The 25,754-nt window shown below is 49.1% G+C and overlaps 2 protein-coding genes across 7 annotated transcripts in view; both read left to right on the top strand.

Annotated features, from left to right (window-relative positions):
- Nucleotides 1-4,079: 4,079 nt before the first annotated feature.
- On the top strand, nucleotides 4,080-14,080 carry LOC101942855 (zinc finger protein 300-like). Of its 5 annotated transcripts, none has more exons than XM_065563300.1 (5): nucleotides 4,080-4,337; nucleotides 6,841-6,967; nucleotides 7,856-7,969; nucleotides 8,315-9,726; nucleotides 11,152-14,080. In XM_065563300.1, the coding sequence occupies exons 2-4, from the start codon at nucleotides 6,841-6,843 to the stop codon at nucleotides 8,884-8,886; spliced, it is 813 nt and encodes a 270-aa protein (XP_065419372.1). In that variant the 5' UTR covers nucleotides 4,080-4,337; the 3' UTR covers nucleotides 8,887-9,726; nucleotides 11,152-14,080. The 5 variants fall into 5 exon arrangements, with proteins under 5 accessions (XP_065419372.1, XP_042697197.1, XP_065419374.1 ...); XM_042841263.2 differs by having other exon boundaries at nucleotides 14,044-14,080; XM_065563302.1 differs by having other exon boundaries at nucleotides 7,856-7,957; nucleotides 14,044-14,080.
- A 3,143-nt stretch (nucleotides 14,081-17,223) lies between these two features.
- Nucleotides 17,224-25,754, top strand: part of DHRS7C (dehydrogenase/reductase 7C) — a 37,863-nt gene continuing 29,332 nt past the window's right edge. The window contains exons 1-4 of one of the 2 annotated variants that reach the window (XM_065563298.1): nucleotides 17,224-17,375; nucleotides 17,865-18,024; nucleotides 24,637-24,749; nucleotides 25,022-25,232. In XM_065563298.1, the coding sequence (XP_065419370.1) occupies nucleotides 17,871-18,024; nucleotides 24,637-24,749; nucleotides 25,022-25,232 (478 nt within the window). In that variant the 5' untranslated portion in view covers nucleotides 17,224-17,375; nucleotides 17,865-17,870. The remainder of the gene's footprint in view (nucleotides 17,376-17,864; nucleotides 18,025-24,636; nucleotides 24,750-25,021; nucleotides 25,233-25,754) is intronic. The other variant, XM_024101683.3, reaches the window with a different exon arrangement.

The following is a 25,754-nucleotide window of genomic DNA, read 5'->3' on the forward strand; positions in this document are numbered from 1 at the left end:
TAAGTCTCAGGCGTAAGATGACTCGGATCGATTATGACGATGATTTGTGGTGAAGGAAACCTCCTGAACCCTGCACAAATAGATAGTTACTGGCTGCCTCTCTATCAGACAGCCACTGCTGACAGGCACACAGCCCTTATAAAGTGTTGCAAAAAGTTCCACAGAGCCAGTCTCTTCTGGAAAGTACCAAGTCCTTTAAATGTTCCATGAGCACAACAGCATCAACAACATTAATAAACACAGTAAACATGAAAATAAATACAGGTGCCTGACAGGGAGCTGTAGTGAGGCTTCCATGGGGGATGCATCCAGGAGGGGCAGAGGGGAACCCTGGGGGAGGGGGTGACATGAGGACCTTTGCCTAAAGCCCAGTGATGGGTTAATCTGGCTCTGCCCATCACCATACAAACCTGGTGGTAAATCACTGACAAGTGACAACTCCATGGCACGAGTTAGGGGAGCAGAGAGCCTGACATGGAGACAAGAGACCATCTCTGACAATCTGCTCCCTGTGCCCGTCTGCTACCAAAGTGAATCACACACAGTCAGTGTCACCAAGAAACGTCATCTGCAGCTCCTGGTCCCAGGCAACCTCTCTAGGACCAAGACCCATCACCCCCCCCCATCTTCCTCTTGATATTGGGGGGCTCTCTAGAACAATCCTCAATCTCTGTAGAAACCCCTCTTCTCCCCCGCCCTGGGGATCTGCCAGTCTCCTTTCTGCCCACTGATACTGTGGCTTCTATGCAGGACCGGGGTAGAGACCGTCGAATCGTGGAAGTCAACGAATGGCTACGCAGGTGGTGTCGGAGAGAAGGCTTTGGATTCTTCGACCATGGGATGGTGTTCCAAGGAGAAGGAGTGCTAGGCAGAGACGGGCTCCACCTAACGAAGAGAGGGAAGAGCATCTTCGCCAGCAGGCTGGCTAACCTAGTGAGGAGGGCTTTAAACTAGGTTCACCGGGGGAAGGAGACCAAAGCCCTGAGGTAAGTGGGGAAATGGGATCCTGGGAGGAAGCACAAGCAGGAGAGCGCAAGAGGGGAGGACTCCTGTCTCATGCTGAGAAAGAGGGACGATCATTGAGTTATCTTAAGTGCCTATACACAAATGCAAGAAGCCTGGGAAACAAGCAGGGAGAACTGGAAGTCCTGGCACAGTCAGGGAACTATGATGTGATTGGAATAACAGAGACTTGGTGGGATAACTCACATGACTGGAGTACTGTCATGGATGGATATAAACTGTTCAGGAAGGACAGGCAGGGCAGAAAAGGTGGGGGAGTTGCGTTGTATGTAAGAGAGGAGTATGACTGCTCAGAGCTCCGGTATGATACTGCAGAAAAACCTGAGAGTCTCTGGATAAAGTTGAGAAGTGGGAGCAACAAGGGTGATGTCGTGGTTGGAGTCTGCTATAGACCACCAGACCAGGGGGATGAGGTGGACGAGGCTTTCTTCTGGCAACTAGCAGAAGTTGCTAGATCGCAGGCCCTGGTTCTCATGGGAGACTTTAATCACCCTGATATCTGCTGGGAGAGCAATACAGCGGTGCACAGGCAATCCAGGAAATTTTTGGAAAGCGTAGGGGACAATTTCCTGGTGCAAGTGCTGGAGGAACCAACTAGGGGCAAAGCTTTTCTTGACCTGCTGCTCACAAACAGGGAAGAACTAGTAGGGGAAGCAAAAGTGGATAGGAACCTGGGAGGCAGTGACCATGAGATGGTCGAGTTCAGGATCCTGACACAAGGAAGAAAGGAGAGCAGCAGAATATGGACCCTGGACTTCAGAAAAGCAGACTTTGACTCCCTCAGGGAACAGATGGGCAGGATCCCCTGGGAGAATAACATGAAGGGCAAAGGGGTCCAGGAGAGCTGGCTGTATTTTAAAGAATCCTTATTGAGGTTGCAGGAACAAACCATCCCGATGTGTAGAAAGAATAGTAAATATGGCAGGCGACCAGCTTGGCTAAACAGTGAAATCCTTGCTGATCTTAAACGCAAAAAAGAAGCTTACAAGAAGTGGAAGATTGGACAAATGACCAGGGAGGAGTATAAAAATATTGCTCAGGCGTGCAGGAGTGAAATCAGGAAGGCCAAATCACACTTGGAGTTGCAGTTAGCAAGAGATGTTAAGAGTAACAAGAAGGGTTTCTTCAGGTATGTTAGCAACAAAAAGAAAATCAAGGAAAGTGTGGGCCCCTTACTGAATGAGGGAGGCAACCTAGTGACCGAGGATGTGGAAAAAGCTAATGTACTCAATGATTTTTTTGCCTCTGTCTTCACGCACAAGGTCAGCTCCCAGATTGCTGCACTGGGCAGTACAGCATGGGGAGAAGGTGACCAGCCCTCTGTGGAGAAAGAAGTGGTTCGGGACTATTTAGAAAAACTGGACGTGCACAAGTCCATGGGGCCGGATGCGCTGCATCCGAGGGTGCTAAAGGAGTTGGCGGGTGAGATTGCAGAGCCATTAGCCATTATTTTTGAAAACTCATGGCGATCGGGGGAGGTCCCAGATGACTGGAAAAAGGCTAATGTAGTGCCCATCTTTAAAAAAGGGAAGAAGGAGGATCCGGGGAACTACAGGCCAGTCAGCCTCACCTCAGTCCCTGGAAAAATTATGGAGCAGGTCCTCAAGGAATCAATTATGAAACATTTAGAGGAAAGGAAAGTGATCAGGAACAGTCAGCATGGATTCACGAAGGGGAAGTCGTGCCTGACTAACCTAATTGCCTTCTATGATGAGATAACTGGCTCTGTGGATGAGGGGAAAGCAGTGGATGTGTTATTTCTTGACTTTAGCAAAGCTTTTGATACGGTCTCCCACAGTATTCTTGCCACCAAGTTAAAGAAGTATGGGCTGGATGAATGGACTGTAAGGTGGATAGAAAGCTGGCTAGATCGTCGGGCTCAACGGGTAGTGATCAATGGCTCCATGTCTAGTTGGCAGCCGGTTTCAAGTGGAGTGCCCCAAGGGTCGGTCCTGGGGCCGGTTTTGTTTAATATCTTTATTAATGATCTGGAGGATGGTGTGGACTGCACTCTCAGCAAGTTTGCAGATGACACTAAACTAGAAGGCGTGGTAGATACACTAGAGGGTAGGGATCGGATACAGAGGGACCTAGACAAATTAGAGGATTGGGCAGAAAAAAACCTGATGAGGTTCAACAAGGACAAGTGCAGAGTCCTGCACTTAGGACGGAAGAATCCCATGCACTGCTACAGACTAGGGACCGAATGGCTAGGTAGCAGTTCTGCTGAAAAGGACCTAGGGGTCACAGTGGACGAGAAGCTGGATATGAGTCAACAGTGTGCTCTTGTTGCCAAGAAGGCTAACGGCATTTTGGGCTGTATAAGTAGGGGCATTGCCAGCAGATCGAGGAACGTGATCGTTCCCCTTTATTCGACATTGGTGAGGCCTCATCTGGAATACTGTGTCCAGTTTTGGGCCCCACACTACAAGAAGGATGTGGAAAAATTGGAAAGAGTCCAGCGGAGGGCAACAAAAATTATTAGGGGGCTGGAGCACATGACTTATGAGGAGAGGCTGAGAGAACTGGGATTGTTTAGTCTCCAGAAGAGAAGAATGAGGGGGGATTTGATAGCAGCCTTCAACTACCTGAAGGGGGGTTCCAAAGAGGATGGAGCTCGGCTGTTCTCAGTGGTGGCAGATGACAGAACAAGGAGCAATGGTCTCAAGTTGCGGTGGGGGAGGTCCAGGTTGGATATCAGGAAAAACTATTTCACTAGGAGGGTGGTGAAACACTGGAATGCGTTACCTAGGGAGGTGTTGGAGTCTCCTTCCTTGGAGGTTTTTAAGGCCCGGCTTGACAAAGCCCTGGCTGGGATGATTTAGCTGGGAATTGGTCCTGCTTTGAGCAGGGGGTTGGACTAGATGACCTCTTGAGGTCCCTTCCAACTCTGATATTCTATGATTCTATGACACCCCCTTAATGCTAAGAGAACCTGTCCCTGCCCAGGGGACGTGGGGCCCCAGGAGGCAGGGTCTGGGGCAGGGGGGCTGCAGTGCAATCCCTTGATCGCTAGGACCCAGCAGCAGCTGGGATGCTGCTCTGGGAGCGATCACTGGGGTCACTCAGTCCAGGCAGCAGGAAGTGAATCGCTCTCCCTGCAGTGACTCTGGGGCGCTGTGGGGAGCCTACGCTCCTTGCAAGATCTCCGAGCCCCGGCGGCTGCTGCTGGGACCCCGGAGAGGGGAATCTCCAGCAGGGACAGTCCCGCTGCTCCCAGGAGCCTCTCCCGGTGCACAGACCCCAGCCTGGCCAGGACCCCCCTTCCCGGGCCCCAGCCCCTGCTCCCAGGGAGGGCACCGCTTGGAGGGAAGGTAAGAAACCTGCCCATCCCCCCAGGGAGCGGTGCCCCCCGGGCTGCAGGGGGGGAGGGGGTTGGCCCCAGGCTGCTCCCAGCTGCAGTCCCCTGCGCACATCTCAGTCCGGCTGCTGGTAGCGATGGAAGCCGGGGAGCCGCCAGTTCTTCACCCTGCACCGGCTGCTCCCCCCGGCCTCCGCATCCCCAGTTACAGGCCCGGCCAGGGCAAGGCAGGGGGCGGGGTTTCGGGGAGGGGTCCTGGAGATGGGGCTGAGGGGAATTGTGGGGAGGTGTCAGAGTCCGGTCCCAGGAACTCCTGGCAGCCACAGGTAGAGCACGGGGTGGCGACCGCTCTACGGAATCCTGCGCTGGGGGAGGAGCGGTGCCCGCATTGGGCGCGGGGCTGAGGCTGAATATGACACCGGCAAGAGCCCGGCCCCGCCTCTCTCCAACGGCGCAGCTTCCATTTCCGCCCCGCTGACACGTCATTTTCCCTCGGCCCCTCCGCAGCCCGTGGGGTGCAGGGAGGCGGGGCCCGAACGCAGCCCTGGCCGGGGCCCTCGTGGGTGGGCGGGAGCGTGAGTGAGGCTCGGTCTGGCCGCGTCGCACCCCGAACCCGGGAGCCGGTTCCCGGTCAGCGCCCACGTCCGGCCGCCCATGGAAACGCCCCGCGCCCCCCCCCATACCCTTCCCCCGCCACAGGGGCTGGGTGCGGGGATAGAGGCACTGGCTGGAGGCGGGAGCAGTCTGGGTTTCAGGACCGAGGCGCAGAGTGGGGGTTTGGATCTCCCAGGGCTGGAATAGCAGGTGGGGAGCAGCCTGTGGGTCAGGACCGAGCGGCATCACCAGAGCTGGGGTGGAGCTGAAATACTGGGTGCAGGCTGTGAATAAAAGAGACGCTTCTTACAAGCTGCTCCCTGGATCAGTCTCTTACCAGAGTGAAGCCCAGCTGGACTCAGTGTCACTGGGAAACATGTCCCCTGTGACTGTCTCTCTGGGGTCTGGGCTAGGGTTACCATATTTCCACAAGCAAAAAAGAGGATGGGGGGAGGAGCCCCACTCTAGCCCTGCCCCGCCCCCATCCACTCCCTCCCACTTCCCACCCCCTGATTGCCTCCCTCAGAACTCCCAACCCCCCCTCCCGCTCCTTGTCCCCCTCCTGGGACCCCTGCCACTAACTGCCCCCTAGGATCCCACCCCCTATCTAAGCCTCCCTGCCTCTTGTCCCGACTGCCCCCTCCTAAGAACCCCCTACAACCCTACCTGTCCCCTGACTGCACCGACCCTTATCCACACCCCCACCCCATATTCACACCCCCGCCCCCAGACAGACCCCCGGGGACTCCCATGCCCTATTCAACTGCTCCCCGCCCCCTGACAGGACCCCCAGAACTCCTGACCCATCCAACCTCCTCTGCTACCTGCCTGCCTCGACCCCTCTCCACACCCCTGCCCCCCTGACAGCCCCCCCAGAACCCCAGATCCATCTAACCCCCCCTGCTCCCTGTCCCTAACTGTCCCAACCCCTTTCCACACCCCTGCCCCCCTGACAGCCGCCCCAGAACCCCAGACCTATCTAACCCCCCCTGCTCCCTGTCCCTGACTGTCCCAACCCCTCTCCACACTCCTGCCCCTCTGACAGCCCCCCCCCCCAAACTCCCGACCCATCCAGCCCCCCCTCCCTGTCCCCTGACCAGGGCTGGCTTTAAAGAGCCCAGGAATCGGGCTGCACTCCGGCCAGAGCTCCGGCCGGGATTACTGGGCTTGGGGCCGGGCCGGAGGTACTCATCTGGGGCTGGGCTGGCACGCTTGGCCGGAACCAGGGCCGGTGCTGCTGGGGCCCGAGCCGGGGCCGGCGCTGCTGGGGGCCGGGCCGGCGCTGCTGGGGGTGCTCGGCTGGCGCCGGGCTGGTGCAGTTGGCCAGAACCAGGGTTGCCGCCCTGGGGCCGGAACCGGGGCTAGAGCCGCTGGGCCCCGAGCTGGGCCGGAGCCACTGGGGCCGCCGGGCGCCGCTCGGCCCGGGCCAGAGGGAGCCACTCAGCCAGGGCCGCACCTCCCCGGAGCTCTCCTCCTCGCGCCCCGCCGCCCCAGCTTACCTGCTGCTGCCTCCCGCCTGCCCCTGCTTCTTTTCAGACTTCCCGCGAAGATCTGATTCGCGGGAAGCAGGGGAGGGGGAGGAGCAGGTGGGCGGAGCATTCAGGGAACAGGAGGAAGGGGAAGACAGCTGCGGGGCCGGACAGCGTGGTAAGGCTGCAGGGGATGGGGGGAGCCAGGAAGGGGCTTTGGGTGCCCAGCGCTGCTTGGCTGCTGCTTTTCTGTCTATAAATAGCCGACCGGGGGGAAATCCCGGACATTTTTAGATTTTTAAAAATCCCCCCCGGAAGATTGTGAGCAGAGTGGGTGGGATTCTTCTCCCCTTGCCCTCCCAGAGCTGTCCTCTTTTTGAGCTTCTTCCCTCATGAATAGTGGGATTCTGTCTGGGGCAGCAGGTACTGAGTGGGGAGCACCTGTTGTTTCAGATGCCGGTGACCTTCGAGGAGGTGGCTGTGTACTTCACCGAGGGGCAAGGGACTCTGCTGGACCCTGGTCAGAGAGCCCTCTACAGGGATGTCATGCAGGAGAATTATGAGACTGTCACCTCGCTGGGTAAGGATTTCTTTCCCCTCAGCTATCTGAAGCCATGGGGTCTGCATTTCTACATTTGGTCAGGTTCTTCCCTGGTCTGTTAGGCTACATCTTCACTACCGGGGTGGGTCGATTTAAGATACGCAAATTCAGCTACGCGAATAGCGTAGCTGAATTGGACGTATCGCAGCCGACTTACCCCGCTGTAGGGACGGCGGCAAAATCGACCTCTGTGGCTTCCCGTCGATGGTGCTTACTCCCACCTCCGCTGGTGGAGTAAGAGCGTCGATTCGGGGATCGATTGTCGCGTCCGATCCCCAAGAGGTCGATTTCTACCCACCGATTCAGGCGGGTAGTGTAGACCCAGCCTTAGATTAGAGGGAAATAAGTCACATAGTCCACAACTCCAAAGTGAGAGAGCCATTCACCTCCAAATCCCCTCTAATGGGATAGGGGAGTCATGAACCTAATGGACATGCTAACTCATCCCCATCCCTCCAGCTTTCATGGGAGCTGAAGCAGTGTATTATCCTATCTGCATTAATTCTCACTCACACGCAGTATCTCTGTGCACCTCCCTTCCTGGGACTAGCTCCATATGTGGGGAGGGCTCTGGGCTCTGGTGGTTTAGACATAGGCAGAGGTTTAACACCAGAGCTGTTTGTGCCTCAGCAAGTTCCCCAGAGCCCACAGATCCTGAAAACTCCTAGTAAGGGTGTGACAATTCCCCCCTCCCCTAGACATCTGCCTCTCCCAAGGGGGCTCAGTTACCATGTTCCCATCTGTTCAGATCCCACAACCCCCCAGGAAATCATGGGGTCAGTTTAAACTCAAGATGTGCCCTTTGTGACAAATACTCCACCAATCCTCAGTGCACTCAGATCATGCTTGTTTTCACCCCCTGAGCAGGACTCCCCATTCCCAAACCTGACCTGATCGCCCGGCTGGAAGCAGGGGAAGAGCCGTGGATCCCGGATCTCCAGGACTCTGAGGAAAGGAAGATCCCAAGAGGTATGCACGCAGGTGAAGAGACACTAACACAGAAACTATATGGCAAATGGAGGAAAAAGCTAAAAATCCCCAAAATGTGGTGTGAGCCCCCTCAGTTCTGCCTCATCTCACACAGGTGAGGCTCTGATCAGAAGGTGTCGCATCATCATGGCAGATATCGCTCATGCCTTCCCACCCACCCTGTTAGCTGTCAGGAGTTTTCTGCCTGACTTCACCCCCCTGTGAGTGTTCGGTTGGGATGTGGAGAGAGAATCCAATTTCTCAGTCTCCCCAACAGTTACTCTGTTTTCACTCTTTTCTGTCCTTCCTATCAGCCCAGGCACTAACTCCTGCCTGGATTCTCTCTCTCTCCCCCAGCAGGTTATGAGACAATGAGTGAGGGGAATCCACAGCAGGAAGGTCCTGATCAAGTGGAACTCCAGGCGACCTTTTTGAGAAGAGCTGAAGGGAATTTTTCCCAGTGCTTGGAACAGAGAAATGTCTGGAGTAATTGCCACAGGTCAGAGAGGAAGCTGGGGAACTACCAAACTAAGAAACTGGATGAATCAATCAAATGTGGAGGAGGAGGAAAGGATCCCAATGAAACCACAGCCCAGCAGACAAATCACAAAGAAAAGAAATCCTATAAATGCTTGGACTGTGGGAAACGCATCAGTCATCACTCAGGGCTTATTAACCATAGGACAGTCCACAAGGGAGAGAAACCCTGTACGTGTCTTGAGTGTGGGAAAAGTTTCAGTGCACCATCTGCCCTTATTGTACATCAGAGAACCCACACAGGAGAGAAACCCTATAAATGCTTGGACTGTGGGAAAAGCTTCAGTGTGAGCTCACACCTTATTACTCATCGGAGAGTGCACACGGGAGAGAGACCGTATAAATGCCTTGAATGTTGGAAAAAGCTGCAATCAGACATCAGATCGGATTAAACATCAGAGAACCCACATAGTAGAGAAACCCTATAAATGCCTTGAGTGTGGGACAAGCTTCAGTGTACCATCAGCCCTTATTGCACATCAGAGAACCCACACAGGAGAGAAACCCTTTAAGTGCTTGGACTGTGGGAAAAGTTTCAGTCGGAGTTCAAGCCTTATTAGCCATGGGAGAATTCATATGGGAAAGGGACCACATAAATGCCTTGAGTGTGGCACAAGTTTTAATGTACCATCCGCCCTTACTGTACACCAGAGAACCCACATGAAAGAGAAACCTTTTAAATGCTTGGACTGTGGGAAAAGTTTCAGTCAGCGCGCAAATCTTATTGTGCATCAGAGACTGCACACAGGAGAGAGACCCTATAAATGCTTGGGCTGTGGGAAAAGCTTCAGTCAGCGCTCACATCTTATTAATCATGGGAGAATCCACACAGGAGAGAGACCCTATAAATGCTTGGACTGTGGGAAAAGTTTCAGTCAGAACTCAAACCTTATTAGACATCAGACTATTCACACAAGAGAGAAACCCCATAAATGCTTGGATGATGGGAAAAGCTTCAATCCCCGCTCATACCTTCCTAAGCATCAGAGGAGTCACATGGGATAGAATCTATAAATGCCTCAACTGTGGGAAAAGTTTCATTCAAAGAACAAACCTTGCTTCACATCAGACAATCCACACAAGAGAGAGAACCCATAAATACTTGGACTGTGGTAAAAGCTTCAATAACTGCAGGAAAAGCCTCTCCCAGAGCAGAGACCCCAGTTTGGCCAGGACCCCCCCTTCCTGGGCCCCAGCCCCTGCTCCCAGGAAGGGCAGTGCTTGGAGGGAAGGTAAGAGAAACCTTCCCCCACCCCCGGTGGCCCCAGGGAGGGGTGCCTCCTGGTTCCATCCTGGCTGCAGGGGGAGGGTGCGATTGAGTTGGCTGCGATTCCCTGCCATGTGCCCAGGAAAGCTGCCACCAGCTCCCATTGTTTTCAGGGCGCATGAAGCCCATGCCATGGGGAGGGCTGGGACAGCGATACCTGGGGAATATAGGGGTGTGGGAGCCGAGAAACTGCTGCCTGTAGGAATTTGCTACCTGTACCTGTTACTCATATGTAAGGGATTGTTAAAAAAACTGGTATTGTAAAAAACTGCTATCTGATGTAATTTGCTACCAGTAGTAGTAAGAGGTAGCGAATTGTTACCATTAGCGCAGTTGCTCATAGGTAAGGGTGTTCTTATTTGCTGACTTGTCCTAATTTGCTAAATCTTGACAGTGTTGTGGGTTGGAAGCATAAAGTCTTCGGCTTCCAAATGACCCTGCCTGGTGTACATATGTATCAATTATCTCTTAATAGAGAATTGTAAAAAATAGAGTGAGGTCATTTAAACATCATTTATTTTGCAGCTTAATTTACTGGGCTAGCAATGTAGCATCCTGACATTGATACTTGTGCCCAAGTGACCTGTGGGTTGGATTTATTTTAGTGGGACGCGGGACATATGGAGGATAATTTAAGGATTTGCCTTTATTTCCTTAGGGTTTGCCTTTAATATACTTCTATGCTGGTGTGATCTCTGACCATTACCGTTCATCAACTCAGCCGGCAGGCACAGGCAGCAATGCCCTGTCCTGTTGCCTTGACTGAGAAAGGTTGTGATCAAAGGGAGTGTAGATTCCAGAAAGCTTCTGGGGTAATATCTCATTGGAGATGAAAGGGCTTGTTAGGGTTCACTTGAATCCCCCTCCAGGTCTGGGAAACTTTCACCTCTAGCCCTCAGGAGGATGTCAGGATCAAAGAAATCAAAGTGTGATTCCTAAGCATGGAGAGCAAAGAACACTGTTGGAAGTGCCGTGCTGGGAGGGGTGTGTGTGTGTGTGGGGGGGGAGGGTTAGAATGAGGAGAGGATAAAATCTCCAAGGCTCAGCCAGAGGCTGTTGTGTCAGGGTGGAGAATTACAGTGAAGGGGGGAGGAGGGAATCCCTCCCACTCTTCCCATCACCCTTGACTAACATAGAACCCAAAACACCACATTTTCCTATCCTGGCTCCAGCACTTTTAGAATCTATTTAATTCTGGTCTCTAAGGGAGTCAATGTACAAAAAAATAAATGTTTAATCTCTCCCCAAAGGGGGAACTCACGGACTCAAACAATCACTCCGCTAATGGGGGGGAATAAGAATATAGAAGATGGTTGGGGTCAGTCTAGACAAAGAAAAGTGGGGGAGGGGGAGATTTGCTAGCTAATCCCAGCCACTTTTCCCACCACAGACAGACCCTTTGAGGCTGATGCTGAGGAGGCAGAGGTGGGTTCCTGAAGCCTTTAAGCCTCCCACAAAAGAGCCTGTGGAAATCAGACCCTCTCAGTGGAGCTTTCTGAATGCAGAGGGGGCAGGGAGAAGGGGCAGAGGGGTAAGTGATAAGAGGCAGCACCACACTTCCCCGTACTTTCCTCTCTTATCCCATGATCCCCAGTACTTGATTTCCCCAGCACCCAGCGGAAGGTGAAAGCCACCCCCATCCTGGGGCCAAGCCATAGGATTCCAGCATTAGAAGGCTGACTGCAGCCCCTCTGCACCACTTGGTGATGCTGGATTCCCCTTCTATGGTGTGCTTTCCCTCCCTGCAGCCCCAGGATAGGGATTGTCATGGTGTGGGTGTAACAATGCTGCCTTGGGTGGGACCCAACTGAGACTACCAATTCAGGACAAATTGCTTAATGCTGGGCAGTTACAGCCCAAGGCTGGGGTTCCTTTGCACACCAAGGCAAACCAAACCAGCCAAATAGAGAAGACTTTGGTTTTACCCCACTGGCTAACCATAAGTCTCGCAAGCAATTCCCTTAGACACTCCAGTTTCCCAGTATCACCACCAGTGCCACTCGCTATGGGGATGAATGGTTATGAAAACCAATACCCCAGTAAAAGAAAAAAGCTTCTCCTGATCCCAAAGGACCAAGACCCAGACCCACGTCACTGGAATGGGTTACCTAGGGAGGTGGTGGAATCTCCTTCTTTGGAGGTTTTTAAGGTCAGGCTTGACAAAGCCCTGGCTGGGATGATTTAGTTGGGATTGGTCCTGCTTTGAGCAGGGGGTTGGACTAGATGACCTCCTGAGGTCCCTTCCAAACCTGATATTCTATGATTCTATGAATATATAAATCAGATCTTACCCACAAATCACGCTGTTGCCATTCCTTTAGAATCTAAAATCTAAAGGATTATTCATAAAAGGAAAAAGATATAGATGAGAGCTAGAATTGGTTAAATGAAATCAATTACATACAGTAATGGCAAAGTTCTTGGTTCAGGCTTGTAGCAGTGATGGAATAAACTGCAGGCACAAATCAAGTCTCTGGAGTACATCTACAGCTGGGATGGGTCATTCAGTCCTTTGTTCAGAGCTTCAGTTTGTAGCAAGGTTCCTCCAGAAGTAAGAAGCAGGATTGAAGACAAGATGGAGGAGTTTTCATGGCCTTTTATATCCTCTGCCCTGTGGAAGATCACAGCAGCAAGATGGAGCCTGGAGTCACATGGGCAAGCCACATGTCCATGCTGACTCAGTTCTTTACAGGCCGATGCCATTGTTTACATGTTAGTTTGAACGTTCCCAGGAAAGCTCAGATGTGGATTGGCATCTCCCAAAGTTCATTGTCAGCCAAGTGTTTCTTGATTGGGCACTTATTGAGAATAGCCCTTTCTTAAGAAGCTGACCAAATGCTTCACTGAGGCTTCTTAGAATCAAAACACATTGAGATACAAGTACATAGCCAATATTCATAACTTTAACAACAACAATTGATACACCATACAGATAGCATCAACATAATCAACAAAGCATAACCTTTTTATAGACACCTCACACGACAACCTTTGTACAATATTTGCTGCAAATATATAACAGTGGCTGCAACCATGATCTATACGGCCATAGGTTATGTCAGTAACGTCACAGAGGGTTGCAGTGGCTCTCCAGACTGTGGGTGGGTTTCACCCAGAGGGACAGAACAGGAATTAGCACCGAGGGTGTGAGAGCTTTCCCAAAGTGGGGGCCCACACCAGTGAGGCCTGTCCCCTTCCCCCCCAAAGATCCCAGCCCTCCTCTTCCCCCAGAGGCTTCTGCCCCCAGAGAAGCCAGAAGCTGGAGCATGGCCAGGGAGGCCACCCAGACCCGTCTGCCCTCTCCCGGGGTGGGCGAAAGCAGCCCCTGCCTGTGTCCCTGTTCCCCAGCCCCCACTCAGAGCAGGTGGAGGCTCTCCCCGACCTGGATCTAGTGGGGGCACGGGGAGGGGGGTGCCTCAGAGCTGCAGCCCAGCCATGATAAAAGCTGTGCTGTGAGCTGTGGGGAGCCACGGCAGACCCTCCCCTGTGAGCTGTGGGAGCCACGGCAGACCCTCCTCCTGCCTGTAATGCAGTGAATCTGCTGAGAGCAGCCCCTGGCCTGTGTCCTTGCCCACCAGGGCAGCTGGAAAGTCTGCGCTGTGGCTCCCCACAGCTGCCCGTCTGCTTTTACCATGTCCAGGCTGTGGCTCCAAGGTCCCCTCCTCCAGCCCCTGGGCTGGAGCTGAGTCAGGGATAGCCATGTGGGCAGCTGTGGTGAGCCCGCGTGGAGTCATGGACCCTCCACCTCCACCTGCTCTCGTCTGGGGACATGGGTCAGGGGCTGCTCTCAGCCCCAGCACAATGCAGGCAGGTGGAGGGTCCAGATGGCTCCCACAACTGCCCGGGCTCCTCAACTGGGCTCCATGCTGGCCTGGCCAGGGGGCGGGGCCTCGAGGGGAAGAGGAGGAGAAGGGGGTGGGGCCCACTGTGGCAAAAAGTGGAAGGGATATGGCCCCTCCCAACCCCCTGGTTCCAGTGCCACTGACTAGTACCGGGGAGATCCTTTGTCCTGTGCTCAGCTTGATATGGTACTATTCCTCCTGAACAGAACACAGACTCAGCTTACAAGTCTCAGGGAGGGGGACGATGGGAGAACTCTTTAGGGACATCCTGAATGTACTAGAAATTCCTCAGTAGTTTCAGGCTCCTGGAATTTAAAGGCAATTCAGAAGTTAACTTGTTAGTGAAGTCTTTCAACTTTTATTCTAAGCTACAGATTGTCTCATCTGAGTGTACGGTGTTCATCTGTTCTCAGGATTTTAACTCTAATGACTTTATTCAGCAGGTGAATGCTCCCTTTGAACTGCAGCTGGTGAGGTGAGTGTGAAAGTGAAAGAATAAAGAATGTATTCAGGGTTATCATACAATGGTGCTGGTATGAAGGGGAAATATCAGCCTTTATCATAGGAACAGAGTGATATTCTATCTGGGGTCTCATTGCCAGGACGATCAGCCTCACCCCCAGCCTAAGGGGAGCAGACTCAAGAGTTATTTTATTTTGCTATCCCTATCAGAGATAGGGTGGCCAGATGTCCCAATTTTATAGGAACAGTCCCAATTTCTGGGTCTTTTACTTATATAGGCTCCTATTACCCCCCATCCCGATTTTTCACACTTGCTGTCTGGTCACCCTAATCAGAGAAGTTCTGCCTGCTTTTCTGTGGCATCCAGGAACAGTGGGGAGGAGACTGGAGGGATGAATTCCTCAGTCTGTGCCATTTGCAGCTATTGGTGCCAATGTCATTATTCCCAGAATGCTTGGAACAGCAGCAGCACAGGAGGGGAGAGGGCTCTGAACCCATGCACAGAAGAAAGGAAAAACAAGTTTGGGGCAGTTACTGAGCTGGAAGCGCCACCAAAGAAAATGAAAAGGGGCAAAATGGAGGAGGAGTGTAGGGAAGAGGGTGAGAATTACATCTGCTGACTGCAACTGTCCCCTCCCCACCTGGCCTCAGGTTCTCTCTGGTGCCTGTTCTTGGCCTGAGTACTACTTCTGCTCCCCTGCCAGGGTCCCCACTTCTAGAATAGTCCTGGCACTCTGCAGGGGGCAGCCAGCCCTGGGGCTCCTGCACCTATACAAGGTCCAGGATAAACAGAGACCTCCAGTCTTCATGGCTCTCTGGCCACTTGTCTATTCAGTTGCAGGAAGGGAATCTGGGGACTGACTGAGGGCGCCTGGGGAGCAGCTTCCTGGGACCAGGAAAAGGAAGTTAATCCCGTGGGAAGGAAGCACTCATTGGAGATACTCTTGAGGATGCAGGTAGTTACACAGGCTGCTCTGTAACTGGCCACATCTTCAGGAGTTATCAGTTGGCTAAGATCTATTGAAGTCAATGTATCATCTTTGTATCGTGCGTTATAAATATGTGTGGTATAGCTGTATCTCAAACCTGTGCTGTGTTTCTGGTGACACCCCTGAACAGATTGACATCAGCGCTATCCAGCCTGCTTAATGGCATATCAAAGGCAATCAGCTATACAATGATCCCATTGAGAGAAGGCGGGGTTACACCTATGAGTCAGCAGGACATATAGGGACATGCCTGTGGACAGCAGACTGCAAGTGCTTTTCCATGTCCATCTGCTGTGAATTTGTGTTTGGGACAAAGGAAGTACAAGCCACATGGCAAAGAATATAAAAAGGCAGCTGCATCTTCTCCATTTTGTCTTCAATCCTGCTTCTTATCTCTGGAACAACTACTCTACAAACTGAAGCATTAAACAAAGGACTGAATGACCCATCCAAGCTTTGGATGTGTTCCAGAGGGACTTTCAAGCCAGCCAACTCACCAATGCTGCTAAGAATCTGATATATGGAATCTGAAGTCTTATGTATAGGGCTCAGTGTCTGTCATGGAGGTCGTGGAAGTCACAGATTCCATGATTTTCCGTGACCTCCGTGACTTCTGCAGGGGTCAATGTGTCCGACCCCAGAGCTGCCCAAGCAGTTGGCGTTGGGTCAGCTGCTCAGGTGGTCCCCGGGACAGCCACACAAGCCACTGCTGGACTGGCCCTGGGTACAGCCACACCACCCACTGCTCTGGCGTCACCCAGCAGGGGTGCTTGGTCGGCCAGCCGGAGCAGCTGCAGTGCGTGGCCCCTGGCAGCGATCCCCAGTCAGCCGGCCATAGCAGTCATGGTCCATGACCCCAGGCAGCGGTCCCTGGCCATCTGGAGCAGCCATGGTCCACGGCCCCGGGTAGCTGTCCCCGGCTGGCCTGCCAAAGCAGCCGTGATCCACGGCCCCTGGCAGCTGGTGCCACTGGCCCCAGGTGCCCCCCCACAGTGGCCCACACACACACACCTCCAGTGACCCCCCCAAGATTTTTATCACAGGTATTTTTAGTATAAGCCAGCAGTTCTGAAATTTTAGCAATCCGAGGACCCCTATTTTGATTTAAAATTTTTCGGGGACCCCCCCGCCCCGCCCCTTAACTGAGGTCCCGCCCTTGTCCCACCCCTTCTATGAGGCCCAGCCTCCACTCGCTCCATCCCCCCTCCCTCTGTCAGTTGCTCTCCTCAACCCTCACTCATTTTCACCATGCTGGGGCCAGGGGCTGGGATGTGGGAGGAGGGTGAGGGCTCTGGCTGAGGGTATGGGCTCGGGGCAGATTAGAGATGAGTGGTTTGGGGTGCAGGAGGGGGATTTGGGCTGGGGCAGGGTGTTGGGGTGGGTAGGCTCAAGGAGGGAGTTTGGGTGTGGGAGGGGACTCTGGGCTGGGGCAGGGAGTTGGGGTGCAGGAGGGGGTTCGGAGTGTGGGGTCCTGGTGGCGCTTCCCACGGCTCCTAGCACTTGTTTTCCATTGGTTTAGTTCTCTGAGTTTCCCTAACTCTTCTCTAATCCATATCACAGCTCATTCCAACTCAGGTGCCCAGTTCTCTCTGTTGAATTTATCCCCTCTCCTATCAGTGCCCCCTGAGCTTTTCCCTTCTCAGGATTGTTTTATGACATCTATAAAGAGTCCACATCTCAGATCCATACAGGAGAGATGTTAGAACCACTGCACTGTAGATCTTCAATTGGTGGCGAGACGGATATTGTCTTGGTTAAGAACTTTTGTTTGAAGCCAAGGGCCTGGCTCTGAATGAACTCTCTCCTAACAGCTAGCTGGGCGATTAGATCGTAGATGGAGGAGTGAATATTCAGATTGAACAAACACAAACTATTTCCACTGCAACTTTTGAAAAAGAAAAAGACACTAGAACCTTTATAGTGTTATTGGGCTTGTACAAATTGTTTTCATGCATAATATCAGTTGAAGGCCTAAACCAAACAACAAGGTGATCCAAGGAACATATTTCCATTTTATCATAAAGGCAAGACACAAAAACATTGAAGCTTCTTTGTGCAGTTGAATTAGGACAGTGCAAAGAGCTCTAAAAAGACTTTCCAGCCCTGTGAAACTAAATAGGTCAGGCATGTGGATCGTGCTGTAGATACTATATTTACTTTTTAAAAAATCTCTTATGCAGCTGAGAACTATACATAGCTGTTCTCCCTCAAGACAAGTAGCCTCAGTACATAGACTGCTTTCCAGAAATGCTGAACGAATTTGATTAAAATCTTAGAATAAATTAGTTACTTATCTGCTCCTTGACTGCTGCATATTCATAGTAAGTTATTCTCTTCTCAGTACTTCTGTAATATGTGAAATGTGTATATCTGGGTATAACAATGATAAACCTTTATCTATGTAGTTCCAATACGATAGGAAAATGTATCAGAGATTAATGTAACATAATTTTACATCCCTTCGGTTATACTGAATTCACTCTTGCAACTGTAAAATTCTGTTTCTAGAAGAGAACTGTCATGAATAAAATGACAAAAGGCTTTGACTATAATGTGTAATAGTGAGAAGGAAAATGAAGCCGATCTGATAAAAATAGGGCCACATTATACCATTGATTTTCAAGCTAAGTTTTCTCTTGAAACAGTTAAAAACTGGTGACATGCTGTGGCTGCTGCTGTCTAATATAATCCATACATTCTGCTTATCTTTTCCATGAATGGAGACAAGGATTCATTTTAAAAGATATCTTGAAAAATATGAAGAATGGCTCATTTCTATTGTGACTCTAACCTGGTCTATTTTCTTTCAGGTAAAAATGGGTGTCCTTGCTGTGCTTATTCTTCCTTTGCTCCTTTTTGGAATCAGTGGAATTATATATATTTACCGAGCAGTTGGTCGGCTAATGTCAAAGTCAGCTGTGCAAAACAAAGTGGTAGTGATTACCGATGCCATCTCTGGATTGGGCAAGGGTAAGTTGTCGGGTTTGGTTTTTTTTTCACTGTTTTATAGAGAGAAAGAATCATTGTATCTAGCATGGGCATTGTCAGATGACCTTATACGTCTGTTACCTTATATAGGATATGTTCACCTGCAAAATGGAGAGAAAGCAAATATAAAAAGAAACACATACTACAATTTTGGAATGTGCACTCTTTGTTCCCCTTTAGAGGAATTGCTGCTGATTTAAATGGACTACATTTTTAATGTATATATTTATCTCAGTTGAATAAGAAGTTTGAGAGGAAAATGAAGATGGAGTTATTTTTAGCATGCTGTCACTGTGAGATCTAATTACATGTACAGTCACTATCAGGTGGCAGCATGTCACTATAAATAGATGATTCATATAACCAATATAACCCATAAGGTCTGTACCACTCCAGCTCCATCAGGCCTTGATCATGCAAACATTTATATGTATGCTTAACTTTAAGCATGAGGAGTCCCATGGGCTTCAATACAGTACAAAGGTTTGCAGGATCTGGGCCTAACTGAGTGGCTTTGCAATGGCACAGGCACATCTGTGTGTGCTGCAGCAGAGAGTAAGTATCAGCAGTGCCACTGGGTCACTGTATCTCAGTTCATGCTATATAGTCACATAAAGCTAGCATAGCGGTTCATTTAGATGCATGTCTGTCTTGGTTACTTGCTTTAGATGTATCACATTGCACTTACACATCATTTTATTTATATTTTAATCTCTATTAATTGAAAAATCTATAAATATTCATTTATATTCCTTTTTAATGGTTTGTTGATTATTAGTATATTAGACCTTTATTTCATTTTTAAAAAACTACTTCACCTGTTTGTGTTTTAAATTAATGGAGATATCCTATCTCCTAGAACTGGAAGGGACCTTGAAAGGTCATTGAGTCCAGTCCCTGGCCTTCACTAGTAGGACTAAGTACTGATTTTGCCCCAGATCCCTAAGTGGCCCCCTCAAGGATTGAGCTCACAACCCTGGGCTTAGCAGGCCAATGCTCAAACCACTGAGCTATCCCTCCCCCCTTCTGGGGCCTCACCACTCCCTCCAGTGTAGAAGGGCTGAGCCATTTCCATCCTCTCTGGGGACAGAACAGCTGCTGCTCTTTGCTCATACGTTCTCATATTACCTGTAGAACATGCCTTCTAAAGGAATGTTTTAATATTTAAAATTGTGCCTTTGTGATTTGGTTTGGTTTGGTTTACAAGAACCACAGCCTTTACACTTTGTTTTTTCTTTCCAGTTTTTTCCTACACTAAATGGGAGATGTTTGGAATGGATTTTTGTTTTCAGAGAAGTTTTCTTCAGGGAATTATCTGTGTGGTAGAAAAGGAAACCAGGCTATTGTATGTGTAAATAAACAGGGAATACAGTTGCCATGAGAAAGGGAATGGAGTTGGGAGCAACGTTACCTCCGTCGTGAACTCTGATATCTAGCATCTTAGCCAGGTGTCTGCACTACCCTACAGTCCTGCCACACAAAATATAAGAACGTGCATTGAAAAGCATTTAGAGAACCCTCTTCAGAGACTTAGGCCAGCATCCCATGCAAAACCAGCCAAGCAAGCACATACTCAGAACAACCAATTCCTTCAGACAAATAGCTGCAAACATCCTTCTTCTGTGTGCCCAGTCTGCTGGAAGATCAACATCTCCACTCCCACCCCTGCTCCCTCAGCAGTTTCCATATCCCAAAGCCACTTCTCACACTGCATGGTACATAAACTGGAAGACCCAACATTAATGCTATTTATACAGTTGGTTTCTTAACACAAGGCAGTAATACAGAAAGCAGGTCTGCATCCTCTGCAAACACACAGCTCTGTGAAACAGAATCTAGTAGGCACAAATGTAATTCAATATGGCTTTCCTGCAAAGCCAGAGAGAAACAATACAATTCTTCATGACTAGGTGTGGTGAGCTCTTCCTTAGAGAATCCTGTTTCAAATATCAAATCTGTCTTTCTGCATTACTGATGTGGCTTGCATCTTTAAATGGGCAATGACACCAGGTCATTCCAGCAGTGTGCTATCCTATAAAGTATTTGAAATTGTCACTGTGCATGAGGTGAGGGACAAGTCCATTTTACAGGGCCAAGTCTGACGCAGAAAGCTGAATGAGACACTAGCTTGCAGTACAGTACACTGGTTCTAATCCTTCACTTGGCATGGGACCACCTTGCAGCAGCATCTGCCCTGAAAAACAAAATACTGTTTATTAACAGCTGTTCCATGGAATCCCAGTTGAAAAGGAACATGGGAGAATCTATGCCATATTTACTGCTATTGCAATAATCCAGCACCAGGGATGCAGCTCATCATGAACGGATATTGTCCCCAGCCATCATGGTGCCACATGTGTGTAAGTGCACAGGAAGATGGGGCTAGCTCTATAAAGGGATTTAGGTGTTCCAGTGCTCAGCATTGCAGCACCTAACTTTCAGCTACCCTGCCACCCAGTTGCTAGAAAAACAGGGCAGAAAACAAACTTTAATTAAGCAACTGCTTAGCTGATACCTATACCACTTTTCCTAAGGTTCTTTTAATTTTAATTCCTAAGGACGTGAGAATTGAATTTAGCTTTATAGAGTTATATTAAATATCCTTAATGGCAGCTTAATAGTATATTGAGAAAACAAAAATAGTATTGGACTACGATTTGCCTAACATAAAGTAGAAAATTGGTCAATATATCCATTTAAGTTTTTCAGAATCAAATCACACGTATACTCAATTACTATGTTGGGAAGGTGACTTTGTTTAGATTCTTGACTAAGAGTCAAATAGGGCTTTAGTTGTGTCAATTGTTTATCAACTCTGGTGTCGCTAACACAACAGAAGAAAAACAATCCAAAGCTGAACCACAAGACAATTTGGCCAATTACTTACTTGTCAATTCACCAACATCTCCTTCCCATGGATTTATAGCAGTCAAACCTTTTAATCTATTTCCCAATGAACTATATTAGCCCCAGTATCTGACTCCTAACTACATAAGATGAATTCCTGCATTTATGACAACCTAGTGCTGTTCAGCAAGTTTGCACACTTGGTCTCATTTTATATCTGTATACTAGAACTTGGAAGGCAATATGAAACCAGTAACTATGGTAGCCACATGTACAGTGTTTCACAGTTTTAGTTAACATTAACTTGTTCAGTTTCAAAGCTACTTTACAGTCATTTTGGTTGGAACCTGTTACAAAAGAAGGCCACAGAGTGTAATCTATGACAATCTTTAAAGCATGTACACTTCATTACTAATTAGGTACCCAGTTTTAGGAAGTGGCCAGCTGATTGATTTGGATTGTCACCCAAAAGAAAGTTTGTGTGTTATTTATCACCAGATCTCTGCTCAGTCATCAGATTTCATCTTATTTATAATTCACAGCAGGTGTTAACACTCCAGATGCAGGTAGAGCAAAGGACAGGCACGACTGTAGTCTTTTTCCAGTGCACCAGCAAGCAACCTGAATTTCTGGAAATGTCAGAAACCATGGTGGGGATGGTCAGTCCTAATGGTTGGGCCTGTACTGGTGTCAGGGGTGCCGGTGGGCTTGTGCAGCCCAAGCTGAAGCCGGTGGCACTGGAGTCTCACTGCAATTTTTAGTCAGTGTGATGACCCGTCAAGGTTCCCACAACTGTGTTACACCCCCTGCTTCAGCAAGTGAGGACTTCGCTGCTGCTAAGCTCTGCGTATTGTCAGCTTCCTGACTCTCTAGCCTGTCTTCCTTGCCAGCAAACTCTTCAGGGCTCTGCCAGTCATAACCTTGACTCAGGGCCAGTTCAAGCACTAGGCAAACTAGGTGGCCACCTAGGGCGCCAAGATTTGGGGGGCGCTGAAAAGCGGTGCCTAAAAATAGGACCAGATAGCAATCAAGACGCAGGCTGCAGATCGCAGACTGTAGGGAGGACGTAGATAAGAATCACGCTCCCAATGAATTGCTCTCCGACTCCTGCCATTTAGAAAGCCAGGGAAGTCCTTTGATTGTGAATCGATAACTGTACAGATTGCTGTGTGGGTAGGTCCATTATTACAGTACTAGCTCCTCTGTCTTTCAGATTGCACAGCAGCAGCCAGAAGGAGAGTGGAGCAGCTTGCGCGGGAAGTGTAAGACCCCCCCGCTGGGGCTGAGCTGTGCTGTCAGTGTGGTGCAAGCGGGGCCGGCTTGCACATGGCAGCTCCTCAGAGAGCGGGCTGTAGGTTTTCCAGGGCAGAGGCTCTGCTTCCTAGGGAGAGAAGGGAGGGAGGCCATGGCTGGCAGCTTTGCAGGCTCTCTTGCGTGGAGGGGCGGCTAAGCTGCTTTAACCCACCTCCCTGGACCCCAGCTTTCTACCCTCCCGACCCTGCTTTGGCGTGAGGGCCGCGCCCTCTCTGCCTTCACAGTCCTGCCTGCCCCACGCCCCCCTGCTGGAGCGAGAGCCCAGCATTCAACTCCCCAACCTGGGCACAGGACGAACTCGTGAAGGCAAAGCAGGCCACACACTCCCATTGCCCTGTTGCAAGTGCACTTGGCCCACTGCTGCTGCATGCCAGGGACTGGAGAGGAGAGCGCCCATTTCACCTTGCAGCTCTTTGAATCCTACCCTGCCCGCCATCCCCCTCCACACCCAAACTCGGTCTGCTTTCCTTCCCCTCCCCAGCCAAACCCGATCCTCCCAGTGACCGAACCCGGTCTGCTCCCCTTGCACTCCCCAGCCAAACCCGAACCCGGTCTGCTTCCCCTCCCCACCAAACCCAATCCCCCAGTGACCTGAACCCAGTCTGCTTCCTTCTCCTCCCAGCCAAACTCGAACCGTCACTGACTGAATCCGGTCTGCTTCCCTTCCCCGCGGAAAAATAAATTCTAAATTATCATGTGTTACTTTGTGACAGTGTATTGTGTATAATGTATGTGATTTATTTTAAGAGCCATGCTATGTTGTGCAAAGTGAAAACAATAACAATGTCAGCACTGTCAGGTTATTCATTTATTTTCATTAAATATGTAGACTGAATAATTAAATGAATACATTTTCAAGCTGAACATGTATTAATTCTAATTAACAATGCCACATTATGCAGTATTCATTTTTGAAAGTTTTTAAATAAGTGATGCTGGGGGGGGGAAGGGGGGCAAGGTGGAAGTTTCACCTAGGGCGCAAAATATCCTTGCACCGGCCCTGCCTTGCCTAGCATATAATAGTCAGTGAACCTCAATTCCCAAGTTCCTCATAGATGCCTCTCTCTGCAGTGTTCTGCTCTTCTTACTTTGCATCCACAAACCTTATCAAATATGTTGTGCCTTCAAAGAGACAGTTCACAGCAGCTTATTAACTTAGTTTATTCACAAAAGTACATAGGTTTATGTGATGCCAAATATAAGGAACAAGTAATGTTTACAAACAAATGGAAGTAAAAATATGCTTCTAAGAAAAGAACCCCAACAAACTAGAGTCTTTTCTTCAAAGATGTTTTTCTCACCGTAGTCTTTCTTCCAGCATGGTTGGCTTATATAGCTTTAGCCAGGACCCAACATATGGAACTCAAAATACTTGATTTTTGATTCTACGTGAATGATAACCTAGGGGTTCTTTCTCCCTCTCTTTAGTAGTTCAATAACTCTTTGAAAAGTAAGCCCCAACAAAGCTTTTCTCTTCTGCTGGAATATAGATAGAATATTAAGGCTGGAAGGGACCTCATCTACTCTAACCCCTGCTTGAAACAGGACCAATCCCCAACAATTCCCTCCCCCCCCCCATCCCTAAATGGCCCTCTCAAGGATTGAGCTCACAACCCTAGGTTTAGAAGGCCAATGCACAAACCACTGAGCTAGATGTCATGCTATAGTCTCCTTTGCATGTTAGCTTGATAGCTTTGTTTATCTTGTTTGTAAATGTATTTTCATTGTCTCTGCCTGATGGGCAGGCAGGTCAGCCAAGGAAATCCACATTCCTTTGTCTAAAGCAGACTCGTCTTAGACATTGCTTGCCAAACACTTCTTAAGGACATAATTCCAATACATATCCATAACTCTTTGTACGCACCCTATACATGCACCACACAATGAGTTTTGAGACTAGTGTGTTACCAATTTGCATATGATACCTTACATGACACCTTTTAGATACATATTCTGACAACAGTGTGTCAGGTACAGTCAGTCAGGCCTGACAAGAGTTGCTGACACAGAGTAGAGAACCACCAATGGGCATCTGTGTCAGATTGAGCTAGCTAGATTCAAGATAGTGCTGGTACAGCTCCATGAACTGCAAATTACATCCTCATTGCAGTGTAAATGTAGCCTCAAAGCCATGACCTGCAAGCTCCTTGGCTATTTAGAGTTTGATTAGATCATGGGGCTAGAGTGCACCATTCTGCGTGCTTTTAATATTGTAAAAGATGTTAATCTGTTTTGTACTTAGTGTTCATGTATACATTTCCTGTACCGTGAAGGGGTTTTATGTTTCGTCGTTTGTTTTTTATTGTTTGCTTTTCCAAAATTAATGAAGTTTGAAAAAAACATTCAATTTCATCAACAGCAGAATAATCATTTCAAAGTGAAATTACTCCAACTGACTTGTTACTGTTCCTTATTAATATATTTATTTTCCAGAATGCTCTCGAGTCTTTCACTCTGGAGGAGCGAGGTTAGTGTTGTGTGGAAAGACATGGGAGAAGTTAGAAGCCTTGTATAATGCTTTAATCAGTGTGGCAGACCCCAGTGTGGTAAGTATGTCCTCTCCTTGCTTTGTGCCTTGTCAAAGTGTACAGAAGTGGAGGGAAAATATTAATGATCTGGTGCTTGGCACAGTTTTTACATACAAATGAATCTAGGAGAGTGGGTAAAAAGGAAAAACAATATTCTCAAAATGATGGTGAGAGCACTTTCTTCGCATATGACAGTAAATACACTTTAAAACAGAGCAGACACAGTCTCCTTTCATGTAACCTTGTATGTCTGAAATAACAAAATACTATTTCCTTTTTTAAAAAAAAAGACATTTACACCAAAGCTTGTACTTCTGGATCTCTCAGACATAAACTGCATTCAAGATGTAGCTAAAGAAATATTGGATTGCTATGGATGTGTGGATATACTGATCAACAATGCTAGTATGAAGGTGAAAGGACCAGTGCAGAGTATCTCATTGGAACTCGATAAAAAGATTATGGATGCCAACTATTTTGGACCTATAACACTAACAAAAGGTATTCTGATTTTTTTCTTCTTTTGAAAGTGCTATTTAAAGATTGGGTGCCAAGTCATTGTGTCATGTTATGGTATGGCTTGGGTCAAATTTTGCTTTCAGCTCCATCAGTATAAATCAGAAGAATCTCTACTGAAAATCAGTGGTGTGAAATTGGAGCAAGTGAGAACAGAATCAGGCCCCCTGAGTTTGAAGAGAAGAGTGTTTATCAACAATAAGTGATATCATGGCCCCATTTTCAAAACACCCAGTTGTATGTTTGCAGTGACCCCTTTAGGCATGTGCTTTTGCTCTGCTGTAAAGACATCAACTGTCATAAATCAGTAAGGAGTGCATGCAGCCAGGCTAAAACTTAGCCATGACAAGAGTGCATCCAGCACATAATTGTGTACAAATTTGGCACTTAGGGCTCGATCATGCAAGGGGCTGAGCACTCTGGTCCTGATGCAGCAAAGCACTTGTGCACATCCTTAACTTTTGGCATGTGAGTTGTCCCATTGACTTTACTGTGGCTACCCATATG

Source organism: Chrysemys picta, chromosome 12 (assembly GCF_011386835.1).
Source record: "Chrysemys picta bellii isolate R12L10 chromosome 12, ASM1138683v2, whole genome shotgun sequence".
Taxonomy (NCBI): domain Eukaryota; kingdom Metazoa; phylum Chordata; order Testudines; family Emydidae; genus Chrysemys; species Chrysemys picta.

Excerpts from the sequence above, each read along its gene's own strand:
- LOC101942855 (XM_065563300.1), top strand. The coding sequence starts at position 6,841 with ATGCCGGTGACCTTCGAGGAGGTGGCTGTGTACTTCACCGAGGGGCAA. Across the intron at positions 6,968-7,855 it reads TGAGACTGTCACCTCGCTGG|GACTCCCCATTCCCAAACCT; the intron begins GTAAGGATTTCT and ends CCCCCTGAGCAG. Across the intron at positions 7,970-8,314 it reads CCCAAGAGGTATGCACGCAG|CAGGTTATGAGACAATGAGT; the intron begins GTGAAGAGACAC and ends TCTCTCCCCCAG.